Genomic DNA, 23,684 nt, shown 5'->3' with positions numbered 1-23,684 from the left:
AGTCAGTGGCTGCATGCCCAAGGGACCTCAATTACAGACAGGCCTAGCAGTGAACCCCCGGGCGCCTTTTGGTCTGTATCTGTCTGTGTTGATTCTCCCTCCCCGCCTCCCCCTTAATGGGATTTCTCCTTCACGGGCATTAGTGCGAGTCCGCTGACACGCTGCTCCCATTCTCTCCGCGGTGCACGGCGAGCCAGAGTTCACCCACGGTACCTATTTGCTCCAAGCTCCTTTGACTGGCACTCGCCGCCGGTGCCAAGGTCGAGGCCGACGCTGTCGGGACATCTTGTTAGCGCCAGGGAAAGGGGGCAGGTGGGGAAACGTGGGGTCAAAAGTGCCACAGCCGGGGGCGCCCCAGGTGAGAAGGATTTTGGCACCCCGGGGAGTGTGTGTGTGTGTGTGTGTGTGTGGGTGTGTGTGCTTGTCTGTGTGTGTGGGAGGGAGCAAGCAGTCAGCAGCTTAGGTGGCACCACAGAGCAGCGGATTACGCAGGTAGCCCTGACGCAGCGCAACACGACACCACACAGTTGGCACTGTGCCAAGATGTCACCTTGGTTTTCGCGACGAGGCAGAGCGACCGCGTGCTAAAGTAACACAAACCCCATCTGAGCGGGCGTGAGACGCCACGGCAACCGAAGCAAACAGAGATTAGCTGGCATCAGCGCGGCGGATTACGCAGCTGGTGTGAGGGTGGCACAGCCGTGACCAGTCAGAATTGATGCAACAAGAGGGCAGGTGGGGGCAGTCTCGTCCACATGGCGGAGGGTGATGACCGCAGGTCGGAGTCATTCCAGCCGAGAGGAGTGACACCTCGTCTGACTCATTTTACTTCTGAAGCAAGTCATTCCAAACAAAAACAAAAACAGATTCCAGACTTGGAGCTGTAAAATAGATGGTTTTCACAATGGATTTACAACACAGAAAAGAAAAAAATACAAAGGACTTGACAAGAAAGCAACACCGCCTGAAGAGATGAGAAAAAGTTTGGTACGAAAAAAACAAAAGGAACAGTGAAAGAATTGTATTGAAATATTGAAGACCCTTTAGTCACCACTGAAGGGCACCAGCGACAGACCGATCAAACAAATTGATCAGTGTGAGCAGGTGTGTTCCTGTTCAACCGGGAAGACAAACGGCAGCGCTGAGCTCCCTAGAACTTTAGCTGCGCTGGGAGACCGCAGAGCCACCACAGAAATGAAATATTTCACTGTTTACCACAACCATCACAAAAAGATGTACGATTCAATATCAAAAAAGTATTATTTTCCCCAAGTCTGCTACATTCAGAATGCTAAAATATCTGGCTGAATTCATAAAATGACTGAACACGTATTTCAGAAAATTCATGAGGTGGTGCCCTTCTAAACCCAAACTGGTAAGACTCTAGATAGTGTGGCCACAGAGGCTTAACAGATCATCTGTTAACATCCAAGTTCAGTATATAAAATCATTGTTGAACAATTACTGAACCAAATCTAACCCCTAACCTTAGCCCTACTTATAAATTGTATTTTTTTATATTATTTTTTTTTCTTAAAAAGAAATCCTCCAATAAAACACTCATATTGCACATGACTGGCGTGTAGTGTCTTGTGCCAATTACGGCAGTCCAGTCAGAGGAAAGAAGAAATATGCTATCAGATGACTGAGATGTGTGTGTGTGTGTGTGTGTGTGTGTGTGTGTCTGTGTGTGTGTGTGTGTGTGGGGGAGGAGAAGAAATATGGTATATCAGATGACTGAGGTGTGTGTGTGTGTGTGTGAGGGGAGAAGAAATATGGTATATCAGATGACTGAGATGGGTGTGTGTGTGTGTGTGTGTGTGTGTGTGTGTGTGTCTTGGAATTTCTAATTAAAAGTTGAAAAGAGGTGGATGTATCTGCTGTGCACAGGCACCGGTTGGGAGATTCAGATCTTTCATCCCATGAAATGATCATCATCATCGTCTCCCTCGAGTGCAATAGAGACAGAGAGAGAGATGGAGACAGAGAGAAAGAGAGAGAGAGAACGTGTGTGTGTGTGTGTGTGTGTGATGGATCCCTTGAGCTTAATTCAGCATGTGTGCTCCTGAGCCAATCTGCATTGGCGATGTCTCATCTTGGAGATGCCATCTGGGCTTTTCTCATTGTGGGGCCTGAAGACTGATTGGTTGAGACAGTTGTGCTCGGGACAGAAGACCAATCACATTCCCCCTGCTGCTTTAAGCGCCCGCATTCATCACCGGCTACCGGGATCAATGCAGAGAAACTCTCAGGGCTGATGTATGAGTTTTACATAGCCTACACATGCATGTTGGCTGTACACACACACACACAAATGTAGACACGCATTCACACACACACACAGACACACACGCAGACACACATGCAGACACCTGTGTGTGTGTGTGTGTGTGATTGTGTGCAGGCAGACTGCAGAGAAACAAATGCTACTAACTCGAGAGTGTGCCCTATTTATAATCCCTTGTAGTGTATAATGACTGCCATACATCCGTTTGTTAATAATTCATCTTTTCAACAATGACTCATTTTTTCACAGGCTTCAATTCCTCTGTGGATGTAAGACCATTACCCTGCTTTGTTAGGTTACAACCGGCTCAGTCCTCCACAGTATCTTCACTGTGTGTCATGTATGTATGTATGTGTGTGTGTGTGTGTGTGTGTGTGTGTGTGTGTGTGTGTGTGTGTAGAGAGAAAGATAGAGAGGGCACAGAAGTGGCTGCTGTTTTGGGAAGCAACAGGCCTGTCTGTGATGAAGTCGCTCACCCGTGTTCATAATTATAGTAATCCTGGGTGTAATAGTCCTGCCCAGGGTCGATGCCCGACTCCATTGAGAGCTCCTGTCGAGAAAAGGAGACTCATTATCCATTCAAATAGACACAAAGAGACAGTGTGTGTGTGGGTCTGTGTGTGATAGAGAGAGAGAGAGAGAGAAAGAGAGAGGAGAGAGAGAGCGATCTAGCGAAAGAAAGATAGAAGGATGGAGAAAATAAAAGAGATGACACAAAGAGACCTAATGAGAGGGAAAGAACGAACTCTTGCAGGAGGATGAAGAGAATGAGGAAGAGGAGGAGGATGGAGTTTAAGCTCGACAAAACAAGGCTGCATGAAGAGAGAGGACAGAAGCACACAGAAACACAGAACGAATGAAAGAAAGAAAGAAAGACAGATATACATTAAGAATGAAAGAAAGAAAGAAAGAAAAAAAGAAAAAGAATGAAAGAAAGAAAGACAGACAGATATACATAAAAAGAAAGAAAAGAAAAAAAAAAAAGAGAACATTGAGCTGAAAGGCAAGAGACAGACAGGAAGTGAGCCATTAAGAATGAATGAAAGAAAGAAAGAAAAGAAAGAAAGCAAAGAAAGAAAGAAAGGTCGACAGAAGTTGTTGCTGCTGCCATCAGTCCGAGGACAGGGAGGATGGAGAGACACAGGAGAGGAAGAAGAGGAGAAGAGGGGAGGATGAAATAATAGAAGAAAGAGAGCATTGTATTAAAACAATGAAGGAGAGAGAGAGAGAGAGAGAGAGAGAGAAGGCGAGGAGAAGGGACAGGCTTTGAGGCAGGAGGTCAGGGTTGAGTTTGATAAAAAAGAAAACAGACAATTTTGCCTTTCTGTGTTTTCACCATCAATCACAACCGAGATGACCGGTCTGCCAACTCAGCAGTTTTAGGAGAGGACCCCAACAACTCAATATCCCAACACACAAACAAAAACTTTCCCCTTTTCTCCCCTTCTGTCTTTAATACTGATCTGAAAATCATTTTTTATATCAAGCTCTATCTACTGATAAAAATGGACTGGCTTTTTCCAGCAGAGACAAAATGCCTTGCAGGAGAAATGTAATGCATTTTTGTTTTGTTTTTTTGTTCAGGGGGGGAAATGAAAACACTTACCTCCTGATGTCCGTAGCCTCTCCTGTGATGGACAAACATGGTGGAGAGAGCAGGGAGTGAGATTACGGGAGATAAACAGCCTACAGGCATTGTGAAAGTTAAGCATTATAGATGCTGTGCTATCTTCTAGAAGTGGGGTTGCTTAAATCAACTGTCCTGTTCTAGGCCCTTCGTTCTCTTTCAAATGCACGGGTGCGGTGATGGAATGGCACACTTTACTTGCAAAGGCTGACACAAAACACATTACTCATAAATCTATTCTATTATTATGTCTTAGTCAGCGAAAATGCATAAAAGCAGGGGCACAATGGTACAGTATAAGACAGAGAGAGAGAGAGAGAGAGAGAAAAGAGAGTGACAGAAAAGATGTGATTGCTGCAGAGAAAGAATGTAAGGACAATGTAATGTGAGTAGATTCAGATGTGACATGAAAATAAAGGACATCATTTTACATCGTCTTACATCGGACATCGTCTTTTTCTGTTTCATGCTAAAGTTTCTCTGTCCTGAACTTTCGTACAAGAAGGCCTGCACTGGCTCTGTGGTGAATGTGCTGGTACAGGAATGTGCTGTCCCATTCATCAGGCAAGGGCAGCCACACACTGCTGCAAATCAAAGGCTCTGCTCACATCAAAACAGGATCCACCCAGCAATGCCCCCCCAAAAAAAAAAAAACGCCTTCTATCTGCCAACAACACAAGCGTCTTATTTGAATGTAAATGAGATTTTTTGCATTTTTCTACAGAATGTTCATTTGGAGTTTGCTATGTTTATGTGTGTGTGGGGCAGAATATTTTGTGTGTGATGGGGTAGTGGTGGTGGTGATGGGGGGTGTTACGTGTGCGTGTAGGAAGCAACATTTTTTGTGTCTGTTTTCTGTGTGTGCACCTTACTGTGTGTTAGTGACAGCGTGCGCTCTTCACGTGTGTGTGTGTGTGTGTACATGACTGAACAGAGTAGCCGCATTGGGAGCACACACACACACACACACACACACACACACACACACACACACACACACACACACACACTGGAAATTAAAATTCTCTGCAGGCAGCCGACCATCACAGCTAAATTGCTCCAATTGTTCTCTGATGGGGGCGTAATGAGGAGCTCAGAATGAAGATTTATCGCTAAACAAGGATATGTGACTTTCAGAGGACTTCCTACACTCCTCTTACTTTCTACTCCCCCTCAACCCCTCTCCACAACACACACACACACACACACACGCACACACACACACGCACACACGCAGACCTTACTATCCTCCCCCAACACTGCCATCCATCCTTGCAGGAATCCCACCTCCACCCCCACCAACCTCATTCTACCCTCCAGTGTTGCATTCCAAGTGACCGATGACACTCATCCAAGGAAATTCCTCCCGCTCCTTTCTCTCCGGAATATTCCCGCTCGGTTCTGGACACCTCGTGATAAATAACCGGCTCTATTAGAAGGCCGGCCCGGGCCAATCCAGGCAGCGCTGAGATGAATGGACCGCTGCAGGGCCCCGTCGGCTGGTTAATTAATAATGCTCAACTATCTGCTCTCAGTCCAGCATCTGCGTGTGGTTAGCGTCTGGCCCCCCTCACTGTCTGGGCCTTGAAGTGACATGCCTGGAACGCTCGCTCGCTCACTCACTCACTCGCCTTGCTCTCCTGTCTGCGCACACACGCATGAACGCACACACACACACACGCACGCGCACGCGCGATGCCAAGGTGGCGTGACCGAGTGAGCACTCATCGTTCTTCTGCAGTGCATTCAAGTGACACCACAGCAGGAGGTGGCTATTCATCTCCGGACCTGCAGCATGTGTGTGGGGTGAGAGAGAGAGAGAACAGAAACAGAAGAGAGAGAGAGAGAGAGAGAGAGAGAGATGGATGGATGGGTGGGTGAGGTGGGTCCATACATTTTCTAATAAATCTGCCAGAAAAAAAAACAGTGCCCACAGCTCCCAAACAAAGAGTTCACCTGTCAGGCTGAGTGTCCATGACGCAACTTGACCAAAACTCTCGCTCTGCTGCTTGCAGCTGTTGTGCTGTTTACATGTTTAATGAGAGCATTTGTATGTCTGACCAGGGAATATCCGGCGACAGTAATTCTGTCTTTACAAAAGGCCATTTGGACTAATGCCATATGTCCCTTGTTAAGATTCATTGGTTAATCTACTCATTTAGTAATAATGGAAAAAGGCATGGAATGTTTCAGGAAGCTCATAGTAAAAATACAAAACTGGTTATGGCCATGAGAGGCAATTACAACGCCTTACTGTCAGAAGGACTAAAGATCAAGTATTTTGTTTTTAGGGCAATAATGCTTTGAAAATTCACACAGTACATGCAATAAACAGGAATCTGCTGCAACACCAGGACACGATAAAGGACTCACTTTTGATGTTGAAAAACATTTTTGTTATTTTTCAGTTTTTTGGGATTTACTGACATAACATATTTGGTGAGAACAACTGTATTGGGTAGATTGGAGGTGGACCTGTCATGAAATAGATCTATGATGTATGATACTGTATATCAAGATGCAAGTTCTGAAGGTGAATCCTGGGAGATTCTAAGATGGCCGAGTACAACCTGAATGACTAGGGGAGAGACATGTACAAAAAAGTATACAACACAATTTCTTTCAAACTAAGCCAACTGAAATTGAAATTGAAAGCATTTTAGCATGGCTTAAAATGACAAAGTGGGATTACTGCATGGTTATCCACAGGCAGAGGTCATGCAGTTTTTGGGTGGTTTGGTTGTAGTTGTGCTGTGTGGTGGTGGTGGTGGTGTGTGTGTGTGTGTGTGTGTGTGTGTGTGTGTGTGTGTGTGTGTGTGTGTGTGTGTGTGTGTGTGTGTGTGTGTGTGTGTGTGTGTGTGTGTGTGTGTGTGAGAGAGAGAGAGGTGTGTGTGTGGGGGTAACCTAAAGGAGAACAAACTCTATCACAAAGGAAACTGTGGAATCGATCATTTAATTTCTTCTCCATTCCTTCACGCTTACATTAATTCATATGTGCCTGTGCCACCTGGAGACGCATTGCATTAACTTGCTATTTATGGCATCACTGGCTCTATTAGGAGAAAAGGAGACGCAATTCAGCCTCACACATCAACAACAGTGATAACAACAGGCTCTTTAGTGACGGTAGGTGGATCTCTTGAGTAGGTCATCTCATTTAAACGGGGATTAGAGAGGAACGCCGACAGAGCCACGCCTGTCCGTGAATGCCTGGCCAACTCTCCCCAGCGCGAGGGGAGGGGAGGAGAACTGAGGGGAGGACAGCGCCATCGATTGCATGATCAATCTTAGGGATTTGCATTCAGTGTCCGATAAGCTGACGGAGGAGCTGCTCCAGGTCAGGCTTACATATGCAGAGGCAGACTATTGTGTGTGTGTGTGTGTGTGTGTGTGTATGTGTGTGTGTGTGTGTCTGTGTGTGAGAGAGAGTGTGTGTATGTGTCTGTGTGTGTGAGTGTGTGTTGTCCAGTGGTAATGCTAAACACTTCTGCAGTATTTTGTATGGCCATTACTGCGCTAAAACAGGACAAGAAAGCGCTCTGATACATTGTTATGAAGTAGTGCAATGTTGTGTTCGGGAGCTTCACACAGTCATCCTCCACACTGCGAATGCTGTAAATATTATCTGTTTTTAAAGCATAAGTGCACTTGATCACACAGGCAAGAAAGGCTGCTTCACCCACATCAAGTGGTATCATCTTTGACTTTTTTGTTGCTTACTGTATTATTGCATACAAAATCCAGCGATTGACGACTCTCCTTTTCACCTGACTCACACTAGGTGATGGACGTCCTGTGCTTACAAGCTGGACACTGCTGCCTGAGGACATAAAATCGCCTGTGACTGAGCTCTAAAGGAAAACCAATACGTGGACCTCATAAGGGCCTCTCTGCCCACTCACTCACTCACTCACTCACTCACTCACTCACTGCCTTCATGAATTCCACAGTGAAGATCGAATGGCATTGAGCACTTCACGCAAGTTTGCCGTCAGTGACAAGCTCCCGCAGCTCAATGTGTTGGGGTTTTTTATTGTCTTTTTTTCCCTGCTTCTGCAGGTGGAACTTGTGTTGAATGGCTCGTTCAGAGAAGGCTTTTACATAATGCATTGGTGCTCAAATATACCCGCACGACCAGTGTGATGGCATCAGGAGCAAGACAAAGGAAAGTGGGGAAACAGAGAGGCAAGCAGACAAGGGAGGCGGAGAGCATGAAGAGGGGATTTGAACAATGTTTTTATGGAATACATATGTGCAGCCAAGGAAAACTAAATTATAGCCTCATTTCAAATTCCTCCCCCCAGAGAAAAGCCTTCAGACAAAGTTAAGTGAACATGGAACAGAGCCTTCTGGGTAACCAAATCGACTGTCAAAATGACAAAAAGAAGAAAAAGAAAGAATAGAAAAAAGAAAAACAGAACTACTGCTTCCATTCACCATCTCCAAGCTCATTGTAGTGATTTAAAACACATACTTAACTAAATCAATAACACAGATACACACACACACACACACATGCACACAATCTCATTTTGAACTAAATGAAACTGGAAACTGGAAAAAATGTTTTTTACAAAGGAACCCCCATCCCCCCGACCCTCACTTCCCAGTGTTCACAATACCTGAAGAAACACCAGGAGACATTTCACAATGCAAACTGACAGAAACATTTCACAATGCAAACTGTTTGAAGTCAAGAAGAGTAAAAACAGAACCAAAAGAAGAAGAAAAAAACAAACGAGTCTGTGATGAGGAACGATGAAATGAGCATGTGAATTACAGAGCTACAAAGAAACACAGAGAATAAGGGAAAGTGAGTGAGAAATAGAGAGAGAGAATGTCCACCTCCACTGCCACCTCCACTGCCACCTCCACTGCCACCTCCACTGCCACCTCCACTGCCACCTCCACTGCCACCTCCACTGCCACCTCCACTGCCACCTCCACTGCCACCTCCACTGCCACCTCCACTGCCACCTCCACTGCCACCTCCACTGCCACCTCCACTGCCACCTCCACTGCCACCTCCACTGCCACCTCCACTGCCACCTCCACTGCCACCTCCACTGCCACCTCCACTGCCACCTCCACTGCCACCTCCACTGCCACCTCCACTGCCACCTCCACTGCCACCTCCACTGCCACCTCCACTGCCACCTCCACTGCCACCTCCACTGCCACCTCCACTGCCACCTCCACTGCCACCTCCACTGCCACCTCCACTGCCACCTCCACTGCCACCTCCACTGCCACCTCCACTGCCACCTCCACTGCCACCTCCACTGCCACCTCCACTGCCACCTCCACTGCCACCTCCACTGCCACCTCCACTGCCACCTCCACTGCCACCTCCACTGCCACCTCCACTGCCACCTCCACTGCCACCTCCACTGCCACCTCCACTGCCACCTCCACTGCCACCTCCACTGCCACCTCCACTGCCACCTCCACTGCCACCTCCACTGCCACCTCCACTGCCACCTCCACTGCCACCTCCACTGCCACCTCCACTGCCACCTCCACTGCCACCTCCACTGCCACCTCCACTGCCACCTCCACTGCCACCTCCACTGCCACCTCCACTGCCACCTCCACTGCCACCTCCACTGCCACCTCCACTGCCACCTCCACTGCCACCTCCACTGCCACCTCCACTGCCACCTCCACTGCCACCTCCACTGCCACCTCCACTGCCACCTCCACTGCCACCTCCACTGCCACCTCCACTGCCACCTCCACTGCCACCTCCACTGCCACCTCCACTGCCACCTCCACTGCCACCTCCACTGCCACCTCCACTGCCACCTCCACTGCCACCTCCACTGCCACCTCCACTGCCACCTCCACTGCCACCTCCACTGCCACCTCCACTGCCACCTCCACTGCCACCTCCACTGCCACCTCCACTGCCACCTCCACTGCCACCTCCACTGCCACCTCCACTGCCACCTCCACTGCCACCTCCACTGCCACCTCCACTGCCACCTCCACTGCCACCTCCACTGCCACCTCCACTGCCACCTCCACTGCCACCTCCACTGCCACCTCCACTGCCACCTCCACTGCCACCTCCACTGCCACCTCCACTGCCACCTCCACTGCCACCTCCACTGCCACCTCCACTGCCACCTCCACTGCCACCTCCACTGCCACCTCCACTGCCACCTCCACTGCCACCTCCACTGCCACCTCCACTGCCACCTCCACTGCCACCTCCACTGCCACCTCCACTGCCACCTCCACTGCCACCTCCACTGCCACCTCCACTGCCACCTCCACTGCCACCTCCTCCACTGCCGTCGGGGGGGCCTCCTCTGCAGTCTCGGCCTCAGCAGTCTGATGCCTGGACACAGCCTTGGGGGGCCTCTGCTTCTTATCGATCTGACTGTACATGTTGGCAACGGACTTCTCTATGTCGGCTATGTTCTTGATGTTCTTAAGGATGCCCTTGAGCTCGCGGCGGGGCGCGTCGGGCTCCGGAGCGGGCAACGGGGGCGGTGGGGGTCGGAGCTTGACCGCCGCAGTGAGACGGGACCGCAGGGGCAGCACACTAACGGGAGGCGGCGGAGGGGGCGTGGGGGGTTCGGGGAGTTGGAGGGAGGCGGGAGGGGAGGTGGGGGAGGAGGTGGCGGGGGTTGCTGAGGTCCCGGAGGTGGGGATTGGGGAGGGGTGGAGAAGGACTCGGGGGGCGAGTGGGGCGAGGGGGAGGTTGGAGGGGGAGGTGGGGACTGGGTTGGGGGAGGTGGTGTGGGAGGAGGTGGTGGCGGGACGTCGGGCGGGTCGGGGATCATCTCCCACCGGACGGGCGGGGCCTCCGGCGCCGTTGATGGCCGGGCGCCGAATCCTGGGCGGAGCCGAGGGGGCTTGTGGGTCGGCGGCGGAGACGACCCGTCGATCTGGGTGACCACGATCGACGGGGGCCCGCCTGGTGGTGCCGGGGACATGGGTGGAGGAGGGGGTGGTGGCGGCGGCGGTGCCGGCTGCTTATTGAACGTGGTCAGCAGGAGGTCCAGCGAGCCCCTGGATTCGCGGCTTTGCCGCTGCTTGGCCTCCAGGATGGCCTCCTGTATGGCCTGCTGCTCGAACTGCCTGGCCTGCTCCCTCACGGACAGCTTCGTCTCGATCCCCCCTCCTCCACCTCCACCCCGTCCTCCACCTCCGCCCGCGAGCTCATTCATCCCCGCGGCTTGGCCTCGACTCCTCTTCATCTGCGCCTCCCAGTGACCCTCCGGTGGAAGCCGCCGAAGGCCCGCCTTCCTCCTCCGGCGCCCGTGGGCGTTCCCGGCCCCGAGCCTTCGAGGGCAGCGGATCAGGCGCGCCCGGTGCGCGCATGTCGTTGGGCAGCGGGAAGCGCGACAGCACCCCCTTCAGGCGGCGACGCTGCGGCGAGTGCGTGCCGAGCAAGTCGCGCCGGCGCTGCGCCTTGCCCTCTATGCCCGGGTTGCTGAGCGTGCCGTCGTCGGCGTAGAGCGGGTTGTGCGTGGTCACCGGATGCTCGTCCGACAGGAAGGTGACGTTGCTGTTGGACTTGGGCAGGTTGTTGAGGACGCCGTTGGGCTTGTTGCCGTGGTGGCGGTGCGTGTTGGAGAGGCTCCGTGTGGTCAACGTGCTGATGAGGTGCCGCCGGTCACCTCCCTGGATCGCACCATGATTGCTTCTGATCGCAAGGGTTATGTGTGTTTGGGGAGGGTGGAGGGGGGAGGGTGGAGGGGGGGGATGAAGATTCAGGGGCAGCGGGGGAAAGAGAGAAGAAGAAAAAAAGAAAAGAAGACAGAACAAAATGGCTTGAATGGAAAAAATAGACAGACAGAAAGAAACAAACAGAATGATATAGAAATGAAGGGATCTAGTTTTAGAATAGAAAAAGAAGCATTTTGGTCACTGAACAGAATATTAATTAAGAAATGACTTGGCCTTGGCCCAAACACTTAAAGCCTTGAGAGAGCCCAAATATTTGCAACACTACAACTACCAAACAGCAACAAACACCTACTTCTAGACGACACAAGTAAAGGATTCAAAGCACACATGGGATAACTGATTGGAGACTAAACCAGCAAACCACACAGCACAGCAAGCCCATCAGGGACCAGAGAGGACTTCAGCCTAAGCTATGCTAACACATTCCCCACCATCACTGCCCAAAACAAATCCAGTGAGGCCCTGTGGAGTACATGACTGGACAGAAGCAGGTGTTAGGGGGCTTATCTATCACAGATAGGGAAATGTGTGGCTATCGCGACTATTGCAGGCCCCTAAAGCGTCTGGCTGAAGCGGTAGCGGAATGCTGAGTTGGCGGAGAGGCAAGGCCTAGCTGCCTGTTAGACAACACGTCCAGCTTGACCTTTTCTGGGCGACTGTCAAAGCACTTAAAAAAAGCACACCGCTATCCATACACAATGAAGCTTGGACACTGCATCACACTAAGATGGAAAACACAGAGGCAGCTAAAACAAGCCAAACAAACTAACTACTGGGGTACAAAGTCCACTAACAACATACAGCATAGTATACACTATACAAGTGGAACTCGCTACGCACACACACACACACCCACACACACACACACACACACACACACATACACACATCTTATTTACTTACTTAAGCCTGGTATCCATACAAGAAAAGTATGTAAAGGAAGCAAATGAAAGAAAATAATAACTAAGAACAATGATCAAAACAAGCTTATTTATTCAGCTCCTGTTTAAGCTATTAGTTAAAGATGACAGCAGTGATGATGGTAATGATGATGATGGTGAAGGTTATGAGTAATAAGATGGTGAAGGTGGTGGTGACGATGATGACGATGGTGATGATGATGATGACGATGATGATAATGGGATTCGGGTGAAAGCAGAGAGGGTGGGTGAACGTGGACTGGCTGTGTGTGGAATGAGTCGCCTTTGAGTTGCTGCAAGAGGGGCACTGACAAAAGCAGGGCACACTGGCACAATCACCACCACCATCATCATCACCATCATCATCATCAGGCTGTCCCCAAGCACCAACCCAGCAGGGACACAGTGCAGTGGTGACAGTAATCATGTTGTTTTTTTCACCCAGACATTATGAGGTCACCAGGGAGAGAGTGAGGATGATGGTGGGCGAGCAGAGCATTCGTAAATAAATAAGTCCGAGGCCTTTCTGGACGGCTCATCGTTTTGACTTACTATGAGCATGTGCGTCCACCCCACCCTGTCCCACATCGCACGGCCATAACGGACATAGATTGATAAAGACCACTTTTTATTTATTTTCATGTTTTTGACGCTACAGTGTCAGATAGGGGGGCACAGATCAAGGAAATCATTAAGGACACAGTAGAGATGAAACAAGACCTAATCTGGTAACATTCATGACGATCACCAGAAAGAGAGAAAGAAAAAGTGATAGAAAAGGAAAAAGAGAAAAAGACAGAAAGTTGGAAGCAGCTGTAGCTGTATCTGCCCACAGACACATCTCATTAAGTCTGAAAAACCAGGGCTGATCCACCAAACGGCTTATCGATAAAAATTATTTATATTTCCGTCCCTGGTGGGCCCTGATGTGAATTTATATTTCAATTATCTTAAATTGACATCCCTTTCCTCCCCAACGCACTTTCACTTTCTGAGTGAGATGGGGAATGGTGGCATGAGGGGTAATTGCATAGTATTTTCAGTGTAATAAGAAAGAGAAAGAAATCCTTTCCTTACTCCAAATTGTGTTTTCATGCAATATGAAATCCTATTAATAATATAATTAATAGCAGCACATCTTCCAGGCATGAACAAGAGAAAGAGAGGGATAGAGAGAGAGAGAGAAAGAGAAAATAACCCTGCTGAGATATGACATAGACAGTCTGACAGACCCCCCACACACACACACACTCACGCGCCACACCCCCCAATACCCATCGATGGAGTGTTGAAAGAGCATCATCAGCCTCTTCCTTTTAGCCAAAGAGAGGCTGGGTCTGCTTCTCAGATAACTTACACATTTAGCTTAACTTCTGAGCAGTGTCATACTGGCACACCATCTATGAAGAAGTGACTCAGGTTTTGCTAGCTTAGCTCAAAACTATGTCTTGCTAACGCAGCGTTTGACCGTGTAGAATCAGTCAGAATTATGAATGAGGGAGAGAACAAGAAAGAAAAAAACAGCAAAGATTTAGAGGGAAAAAAAGAGTGAGAATGAGAGAGTAAGAGAGAGCGAGAGAGAAGTAGAACGAAAATGAGGCTTGTGAAATGCTTTGCGGGAGTGCACCTGATGTTGCCTGCCCCAGCACAGCATGTAGCAAATAGTCATAGCTGCATGTCAACGTGTTCCTCCAAAAAAAAGCTAGCTTGTACCCAGGAGCTTACAGTGAAATATCACCAGAGGCAATTTCTCAGCACTATCCTCTTACCTACCGTACTTCCTACACTTCTCAGAACATCCTGTACCACCAACAGGAGGTGAAAAACATCACCACTGACACTTTAATCTTCATCAAGGTTCCATTAACTAACATTAGTTAATGTAGCAATTAACACCAAAAACAACAAGCGTCACATTAATAATGCGGGAATAAAGTTAAATTCATATAATTTAGGTCAACAAACGGCTTTATCTATTCATGTTAATTAATATTAATTAATGAAACCTTAATGAATTGCATCACCATATCAGCTGAAGATAAAATTTGTACTTACATGGTGCTGTCGCCCAGCTCCTCATAGAGATTGTTGGTGGCGGCGCCCACAGATTTGCCCGTTGGCAAAACCATTTGGATCCGAGCTGTTTTCGCACATTCTGCCTGTCGCCTTCAATCACATAAGTCAAAAATTAGGAAGTGGCCAGGCATTTATATAAAGAGCACACTACTTGATGGAACATAATCACTAACTCGGATATAATATCATATTAAATTAGATTTGATTTGATTAGATTAGATTAATCTTTATAGTCATTGTGGTTATGTAAGTGTTATTAAAGTATGTGCATTTATTCATCTAAACATTATGGATGGGATAGGGTAGTGCAACTGCAATTGTCTGGGGGTTGTTTATTCATATTCTGTTGATATTTCAGGGTCATCTTTCAATCATCCAAACTAAAAACAAAACTCCATATAGTAACACTCCACAGAGTGTTACTATATTCTACTATTATGCAGCTTTCAGATACAACGTGACGACGGCACCGCAGTGTTCTAACACCCATTATTTCCAATGGCTTCTACTATTATGGATGAACCTAGCAGCGAGCACAAATTGCAAATCACTCCCTATCCGTATCAGACCATTTGAGTAAAATCCTTGCTATACCTTCACTTTCCCCATCAAAACTTTTCCTTCTCTCTCTCTGACTCAACATTAAGGGGAGGTTGCACCAGTCAGAGCACGTAGACACTGATAAAAATCTCAAATTCAGATGGTGACTCCTGTGTGTTCAAAGAAACCAATTTTCCCAGCATATTTTTTATGCGCCATCCCAGACAATAAATAATATTGCACTATTGTCTTTTATATATATATATATATATATATATATATATATATATATATATATATATATATATATATATAGCCTGAAATAGCCTGTGCAGAGGAGTGGGGTATTGTGGTGGATGTGCTTTGAATTCTTTTTCTGAAGGAGAGTACTTAAACGTCTCTGCTATAACAATCAATGAGGACACCATACTCACTCTTTAAATCTGATGAAGTTGATGATGTTGTTGAAGAAGAAGAGGACGATAACGCCCAGAGGATGCAGGGGGGATACAAAGACAGGAAGACATTAGACTAATGAGTAAGTTATGCACAGGGTCGATATTATCACTTAACCATGCATCACAATCAACCACATAAAAAGCATAATAGCCCTATTGAAAACATCAGAGCACTTGCCAATGAGTTGAAGCTGTGCAAAGGCACTCGTAAAAAAAAAGGAAAAAAAAAAAGAAGGGGAAATATTGCACCTACAGAGGACTCCTTTTCTATTAGGGACGGACGCGTTTCATGATCACTACACTAGCTGTGCACTAACGTGTGCAGAATGTTAAAAATGACCCTTCCTTTGAAATGCACAACAATGATCCTCTAATATTTGTCTCGAGTGGCGTTAATTAAAACTGCTTTCACGCCATGTGAGTGCAAGATTGGCACTAAAAGGCGTTGCTACGGTGATTTATGGAGAATTAGTGGCAAGACCATGAAACTATGGAACAGGCCTCCAGAGGCATGCACATGTACGTGTGTATGTGTGTATGTATGTGCGTGTGTGTTGTTTGTGTGTGTGTGTGTGTGTTTGTGTGTGTGTCCGTCCATGTGTGTGAGTGTTTTCTGTATGTGTCTTACTCAAAGGACGATCCATGATCATTGCATTTCCATTGTAATTACATTACTCTACACCAGGGATTTCCAAACTGTGGTACATATACCACCGGTTGTACGCAAGCTTCCACTAGGGGGTATGTGAGATGAAAAAGGCAATGTCGGAGTGGTGTTAAAAAACGATTTTTTAAAAAAAATCTTAAGCCTATGTTCTCTTTGTTCTTTGTGTTTCATAATGTTCTTGAATTTCCCCTGGGGATCAATAAAGTATCTATCTATCTATCTATCTATCATGTTGTTCACCCCACTGTTTTTTTAGTGTGAGAGCTCACAGACCAGTTGCACATTTTGAATTTGTTATTTGTTATCATGTAGGGCGGCTTATTAAACATGATGCCTGGAATGTCAATAGAATGTTTGGGAACAGCTGCTCTACATGGTGGTATATGGCAATCCACTTAATATTCAGGTCAGCCTGGTCATGACTGGAATTTGATTGAGCATGTCATCTCTTGAATCCCATATGGATTTGCGAGCATGTATTTGTGACTCGGTGTATGGGCACATATATCTATGTGTATATGTGGGTGTATTGCACCTCACTTTTGTCTCTGTGGTTGGCAAAGCTGAGTAAATATGTGCTTGTGAGTGTGTGTGTGTGTGTGTGTGTGTGAGTTGTGTGTGTGTGTGTGTGTGTGTGTTTGCATGTGTGTGTGTGTGTGTGTGTGTGTGTGTGTGTGTTGTGTGTTTGAGTGTGCACACATCCATGTCTCCACAATCCCATACACGTGTGTATCACCCTGTGTATCTATGCATCAGTGTGGCGGTGGGTGGCGGCGTGTGTACTCACTGTCTGTAGGTGAAGATGACGATGAGGATGGCGGGGATGCAGCAGAGGATGATGATGATGGCCAGGGCCAGGAGCGCGCCCTCCGTGTAGCCCACCGTCTGCACCGACTTCTTCACGCTGGCCACCACGTCCGGTGTGCGGATCTCCAGGATACGCCCGCCGCGGCCCAGGTATGGCTGGAACTCCTTGTTGATGTCCAGTAGCTTCCCGTCCAGAAACCTGCACAAAAGTCAAGTCAAGTCAAGTTTATTTATATAGCGTATTTCATACACAGGGGTAATTCAATATGTTTTACATAAACAAAAGCAAAGAATACTAGTTAATAAAAGCATAAAAGGGCAATAGTTAAAATAGTTTAAAAAGTAAAGTACATAATAGAATAACTAAAAAACAAGTTGAATCAAGTCTACACAAGGTAGAATACTGTAATTAAAAGACAGATTCGAAATTTGTAACTCAGTGATATCAGGAAGTGCATTTGATCAGTTAGCAGACATGTGCCCACACAACATCATTTAGCAACAACACTGTCAACACTGCTCAAAAATTTGACCTGTGTACCTTAACAAAAAGGGAAAATGTGTGACTTTATACATCAATACTTTAATAAGGGTCACTAAATGCTATCCTCAAGTAAGTGTGAATCAAGACTAAAGAGCTCAGTGATCAAGGAGAGATTTTGTGGCTCATAATTCACATGACACAAATGGTGACATGCTTCAAGTCCAATTGCTAAAAACATCACACAGTGCAGGAGCAATTACGGCAATTACAGAGATCCATCATTTCGATCTGGAGTGTGATCTACTGTGACTTCACTATAGGCTCTATGATCGATGAATAAATGACCCTGACGGATCTTGAATTAGCAAAAATCGGGCCAATGTCAACCCACATTTACATCACTGTTTGTTAGACTGTAATTCCTATCTATCTTTCCCCTCATACACACTTGTTCGATACATAAAACAATTATGACAGAGGGGGAAAATTGCTGTTTTCCTTCCAAGTCTGCTCCCTGCAGTTTTGTGTGAAGCACATCTAATTCATTTACTAACAGTCAGGCAGTTTACAGTTGGCAAACATTGCCTGCGATGACATCAGGGAAGCCTCAGATACTGTTTTTATTCTAATAAATTCCGCCTCTCCAAGTCAACAAATAACATTTTAGCGCTAAGAAAAGACCTAGGGGGCTGCCCTTACATGCTGAGTGGCGCACCTTGGAGTGCTGTTGTTTGCTGAGTGGTTTTAGGATCGGGGTGTAAACAGCTAACAGTGCCCTCACCAAGGAGAGCTGCCACTATATTGGCATAACGTGGAGGGCAAGTGAGTGTGGGGATTTTTATGGACCTGGTGTCTGTCTAATGCTGCATTCCAGACGACTCGGAAGTCAGAAATGTCCTAGTTAGAATCTCCCAATTTCATTCCAGACAAACTCTGAGGTCAAGAATTCTGGCATCCTACTGGGAAAAAGTACAATGGAACCCCACTTCTGAACTTGTGGGGAAGTCGATCTACCCCAACTTCAGGGTTGGAACTGAAGTCCAACCTCCGACGTCTGAGTTGTCTGGGATGCAGCATAAGTCAAAACCTTCAGCAGGCAGGCATGTAAGGAAGAGAAGCAGGGAGCTCCACCATAGTGACTACCTGTGTCAGTGAGAGTCAGATGACATTTGTCGTCTAACGTGCCAGTATAAGCCAAGGAGTCAGTCACACTAAGTGCAAGTTACAAGCAAGTCTCAAGTCCTAACCATCAAGTCTCAAGTAAGTCTCAAGTCCTAACCATCAAGTTTCAAGTCCTAACCATCAAGTCTCAAGTAAGTCTCAAGTCCTAACCATCAAGTCTCAAGTCCTAACCATCAAGTCTCAAGTAAGTCTCAAGTCCTAACCATCAAGTCTCAAGTCCTAACCATCAAGTCTCAAGTAAGTCTCAAGTTCTAACCATCAACTCTCAAGTAAGTTTCAAGTTCCCACTGTTGTGAAAATCAAGCAAGTCAAGTTGACATAGTTTGTGTGGTAAAGGACAATGAAAGGTGAGAGTTTTAACAATGACATGAATGAAAGAAGTAGAGGAGAAAAGGCCAAGTCTAAGAGAAGATGAGGAAGACGAGACATCAGGAGTGAGTGAGCGGAGGATGAGAGGAGACAAGCGGGACCCAAAGATTGTATGATGAGGAGGAAAAGAGGGGACCAAAAGATAAAAAGAAAATGGAGATTGTTAAGATGAAGGGCACAGAGAATGTAAGACAGAGAGAGCAAGAGATGGATGGTATGGAAATGAAAGAAGGAGAGAAAGAACGTAGGAAAGATGAATACAGAACAGACTATGACTTAGCCACCCACTTGTAGAGCTCCTGACGGGACAGCGCGCGATTGGTCAGGGGGTCGATGGCGTACACCATGAGGTCTGACTTGGAATAGTCTTCTTGCTCAAAGCTGTCTCCATAGCGACGAGGCCCGATGGACTCCACGACCACTTTAGCTCCGGGGATCTGGTCTTGAACGTAGCGCTCTAGAATCCTGCCGGAAACATTTGGACAGAGAAGAGGGAGAAAGAGAGAATGAGTGGGGAGGTAAAGAAAGACCCTTCAGGAAGCACAATTAAGGAGAGAGTGAGAGAGAGAGAGAGAAAAGACAGAGAGAGAGAGAAATAGAGAGAGAAAATACAGCCTAGCACCTCTTTCTTTTGGGCTTTTCTGCTGAATTCATTTGCACATTTTTACACTTTTAAAAGCCATGCTTTCCATAAACAAATGAATTTGATACAAACTTCCATTAGTGAGGGCCCTGGAGTTTTGACGGAAGAAAACACAACCCCAGATGTCAAACCTCAGAATGTGTGCATTTCTTGTGAAGATAGTGTGAAAATGCAGCTTTTCTGGCATGTTGAATGATTGCTGCGGACCATGAATAGTGGACCATGAACAGAACATTGAGTGAGTTTGTGTGCACACGTTCAGATTCACAAATATTTCACACACACACTTCCTCATAAGATGCTTGCTCCTCCACTTTGCATTCCCCCTCACACACAGCAAGTGCTTTTAGCGTGCGTGTGTGTGCACATGTGTATGTGTTATCTTGTCTGTGTGTAGTAGTTATTCTTATGAATGAGGACCAACCCAGGCACTGAGAGAGAGAGAGACACCCTGGGCATTCACACACACACACACACACACACACACACACATACACATACACACACACACACACACACACACACACACACACACACACACAAAAGCCACACACTCGCCAGTCTTGTAGTGCCATAGCACACACACATGGCCTAGACCCTCATTACCCAACCCTGTCCTCTTGTCAGCCCACCAGGACAGCTCCTCAGGCCGAGGGCTCCAGAGGGGAGAGTGTCTGGGACCCAAAGTTGTCATTCGGGGGGCAAAAAAAAAGAGAGACGAGCGAAGGGAGGTGGGGAGATGGATTGGAAGAGGGAGACGGCTGTGATGAAGTGAGTTTGGCACTTCAAAGCGAAAATGTCCTTGTCTCTCGCAGTGGGTGTCTGATACCCTACAACCCAACACACACACACACACACACACACATGCAAACGCACACGCACACACCCTCGCTCCACGGCTGTATCATCCACACTGCTGCGGCCGCCACCCCAACACTGCACCACCACGATCCCATCTGCCCCCCAGTGAGGCTGGCAATCCCTGCCAATTACCTGCGGAGATCTGGATATTCCCTCGGCCGTGAGAAAAAAAAGGGTGTGAGAGAGAGAGATTCTGAAAAAGAAGAAGAAAAAGAAAGAAAAAGGAAAAGAAAGAAATGACAGAGAGGCTGAGCAGGAAGAATGAGAGAAAATGACAAGGGAAGGAAAAGAAGCGGAGAGAGAGAGAGAGAGAGAGAGAGAGAGAGAGAGAGAGAGAGAGAGAGAGAGAGAGAGAGAGAGAGAGAGAGAGAGAAATACCAGGGGAGAATGGAGCCGAGGGAGGGGTAGGGTGATGGCTTTCCCTCTCAGGGGGTTGGGGGGAGAGTGGCTGTGGCAAAGAGTGGAGGAGTGAGGGTGTGTGTGTGTGTGTGTGTGGTCTGTGGTGTGTGTGTGTGGTGTGTGTGGTCTGTGGTGTGTGTGTGGATGTGTGTGTGTGTGTGTGTGTGTGTGTGTGTGTGTGTGTGTGTGTGGTCTGTGGTGTGTGTGTGTGTGTGTGTGTGTGTGTGTGTGTGTGTGTGTGTGTGGGTGTGTGGTGGTAGTAAGGACAGAAGACTCCAGCGACAAGCGATGGCTGGCTGTCTGTCCGTCCACACAGCTGAGCCACCATCCCACCACCCCCTGCAGTTAAGATGGAGTTAAGATGGAGGCTTTTTTAGCAGCAGGTCACTGGTTCAGTTGGTGTAGGTGGTGGTGGTCGGGGGGACCTGTCAGTCCACAGTTGGCACATGGCAGTGTGTTTTGCCAGTGTGAAACTGGCACAGCAAGGGGCTCTCGTCCACACACAGCAGGGGGCGAAGGGTACCAGACTGACGGGCACACCGGGGCAGCGTGCCAGGCTTTCACACCAAGAGCTAACCACTCCAGCCCACTGAGACTTCCAGAGACCATGGCTTTCAGCCTGTTTGTTTGTTTTTTCCTGATTGGCTTGTTGTTTCACTTATATTATGTTTGATGACATCATATTTAGCCGATGCTTACATTCAAAGTAACTAATAGCAGCATCTTAAGACAATAAACATTTCTATAAATTCATTGTAAGAGCTCCCAAGATAATGAATCTCTGATAGTGGTGCTTTTTGGCTCCTTAATCTGACAGTTGAGCCACAGGAACATGGGCCTCAGCATTGCAAGGAAGAGGAATGTCGGCTCTATATATATTTCTAATTCATTCCATGCATAAAAATGTACTCTGCGTCAACCCCAATATATGCTTTAGAGAGCTCCTGCTGTTCAAATAACTTTCTGGGCACACATGAAGCTCTCCATCTGCCTAAGTACAGGGGAGCTCTGAGTGAACAGGTTCCATGGGAGTGTGTGTGTGTGTGTTTAATGAGAGTCTGTTTTTGTGTATATATATATATATATTTGTGTGTGTATGTGTCGGTGTGTGTGTTTGTGTGTGAGAAAGAGAGAGAGAGAGAGAGAGAGAGAGAGAGAGAGAGAAGTGTGTGTGTGTGTGTGTGTTTGTGTGTGTGCATGTGTGTGCGCGTGTGTGAGCGTGTGTGTGTGTGTGTGTGTGGTGTGTGTGTGTGTGTGTGTGTGTGTGTGTGTGTGTGTGTGTAGAGAGGGAGAGAGAGAGAGAGAGTACAGTATATGTAAGTGTGTGTGTGCGCCTGTGTGTGTGTGTGAGTGCGCGCGCACATGTAATATGAGATGGGGACCCACAAGAGCTGGAGCACCACCCTCAGCGTTTAAGCCTCTGTGAAGCCCGCGCAGCAGGGTGCCTGCGTTTGATCTGAGGAGAGAGGAATCAAACAGGGCCCTTTGATTCAGACGTTTCCCCAGTGTCCAGGGAGGTCCAGGCAAGGCAGACATGGAGCTCATGTGCGGAGGTGGTGGAGCACAGGCCTCCCAGACAACATGGCTATTTTTTTCTACAGGTGCTGAATGTTAAGTGTTAGTCTCCCGGCGTTTCACGCTTGCTACGTGACTGAGTCTGCGATGAGGACACAGCACAAAGGATCGTGGCTCACTGATGAGCCACGGTTCTGCTTGAGTTTATTTCTGATAAAAAAATGGGTTTTCCTTGTCCCCTTCACCTTAGCGCTTGCTTTAGAGGTGGCACAGGCTCTAGGTTCTGTGAAGTGCCTTGAGGCAATCTCAATTGTTTTGGCACAATATAAATAAATTGAATTAAATTGAAGTGCACTGAACTGAACTCGGTTTAGACTGCTCGGCTGGAGTCTGGGCCAACCAATGTTGGTGTTTTGAGGCTACTGGGGGCTGTTTAGCAGGCAGACGTTGAACTAATGCTGGGAACAGACAACCTGATTGTGAAACTATGGCAATCATGGGAAATCCAAGGGAGCCATCGTTAGTTGTGATATTTAGTTGTGGCAAGAATTGTTACGTGTGTTTGGGTGACTGAGGTGAATCCTTTGAGATTCTTTCCATTGTTGACACAATCCATATTCAATCAGACATGTTTGATGTTATCTTGACCGGTCAGTTCTATGGTCGCCATGGTTTGTATTCATGACATTAAACAGTCGACAGCTCAGTTGTTATGTTTGTGATCGTCACTATGGTAACTCCCAATCCCAATCTATCATGTATGATTGAATACATCTGGAGGTCTGTTCCCAGAATGAGTAAATGGCACCCTTTAAAATGCCACTCTTCCTGTCTAAATGAGGTGTGTATGGAACATCAGCAATACTTTACCCCATAAGCCGATCTTTGTTCTGCTCCACCATGGTGGGGGGGACGTTGGACACAACTATCTGCATGTCCAGCTGGTTCACCACAGACACCTGGAGGAAAAACAAGATAGAGTGAGAAATGGATACACCATCCTTGATGCAGTGTACCTAAGCTGGTACGACCAATGTGGCTTCTGGTTAGCAGCAATAGCATACTGATACTTGCATTAATTAAAGTGAATTGACATTAAAGTATGGTTAAACTACACAAAGTGTATTCTGCACTCAAATTATGACAGG

General features: G+C 47.3%; 1 protein-coding gene across 1 annotated transcript in view; it reads right to left on the bottom strand.

Moving 5' to 3' along the window:
* pcdh15b (protocadherin-related 15b) overlaps positions 1-23,684 on the bottom strand; it is a 215,784-nt gene that overhangs the window by 6,147 nt on the left and 185,953 nt on the right. Inside the window, exons 29-35 of the mRNA XM_048233553.1 lie at positions 23,407-23,495; positions 19,407-19,583; positions 17,064-17,282; positions 15,586-15,594; positions 14,591-14,701; positions 3,894-3,915; positions 2,764-2,837 (exon numbers count right to left, since the gene is read on the bottom strand). Of these exons, the coding sequence (XP_048089510.1) occupies positions 2,764-2,837; positions 3,894-3,915; positions 14,591-14,701; positions 15,586-15,594; positions 17,064-17,282; positions 19,407-19,583; positions 23,407-23,495 (701 nt within the window). The remainder of the gene's footprint in view (positions 1-2,763; positions 2,838-3,893; positions 3,916-14,590; positions 14,702-15,585; positions 15,595-17,063; positions 17,283-19,406; positions 19,584-23,406; positions 23,496-23,684) is intronic.

Source organism: Alosa alosa, chromosome 22 (genome assembly GCF_017589495.1).
Source record: "Alosa alosa isolate M-15738 ecotype Scorff River chromosome 22, AALO_Geno_1.1, whole genome shotgun sequence".
In the NCBI taxonomy this organism is placed as follows: Eukaryota; Metazoa; Chordata; class Actinopteri; order Clupeiformes; family Clupeidae; genus Alosa; species Alosa alosa.
This window is presented reverse-complemented; position numbering and strand designations above follow the sequence as displayed.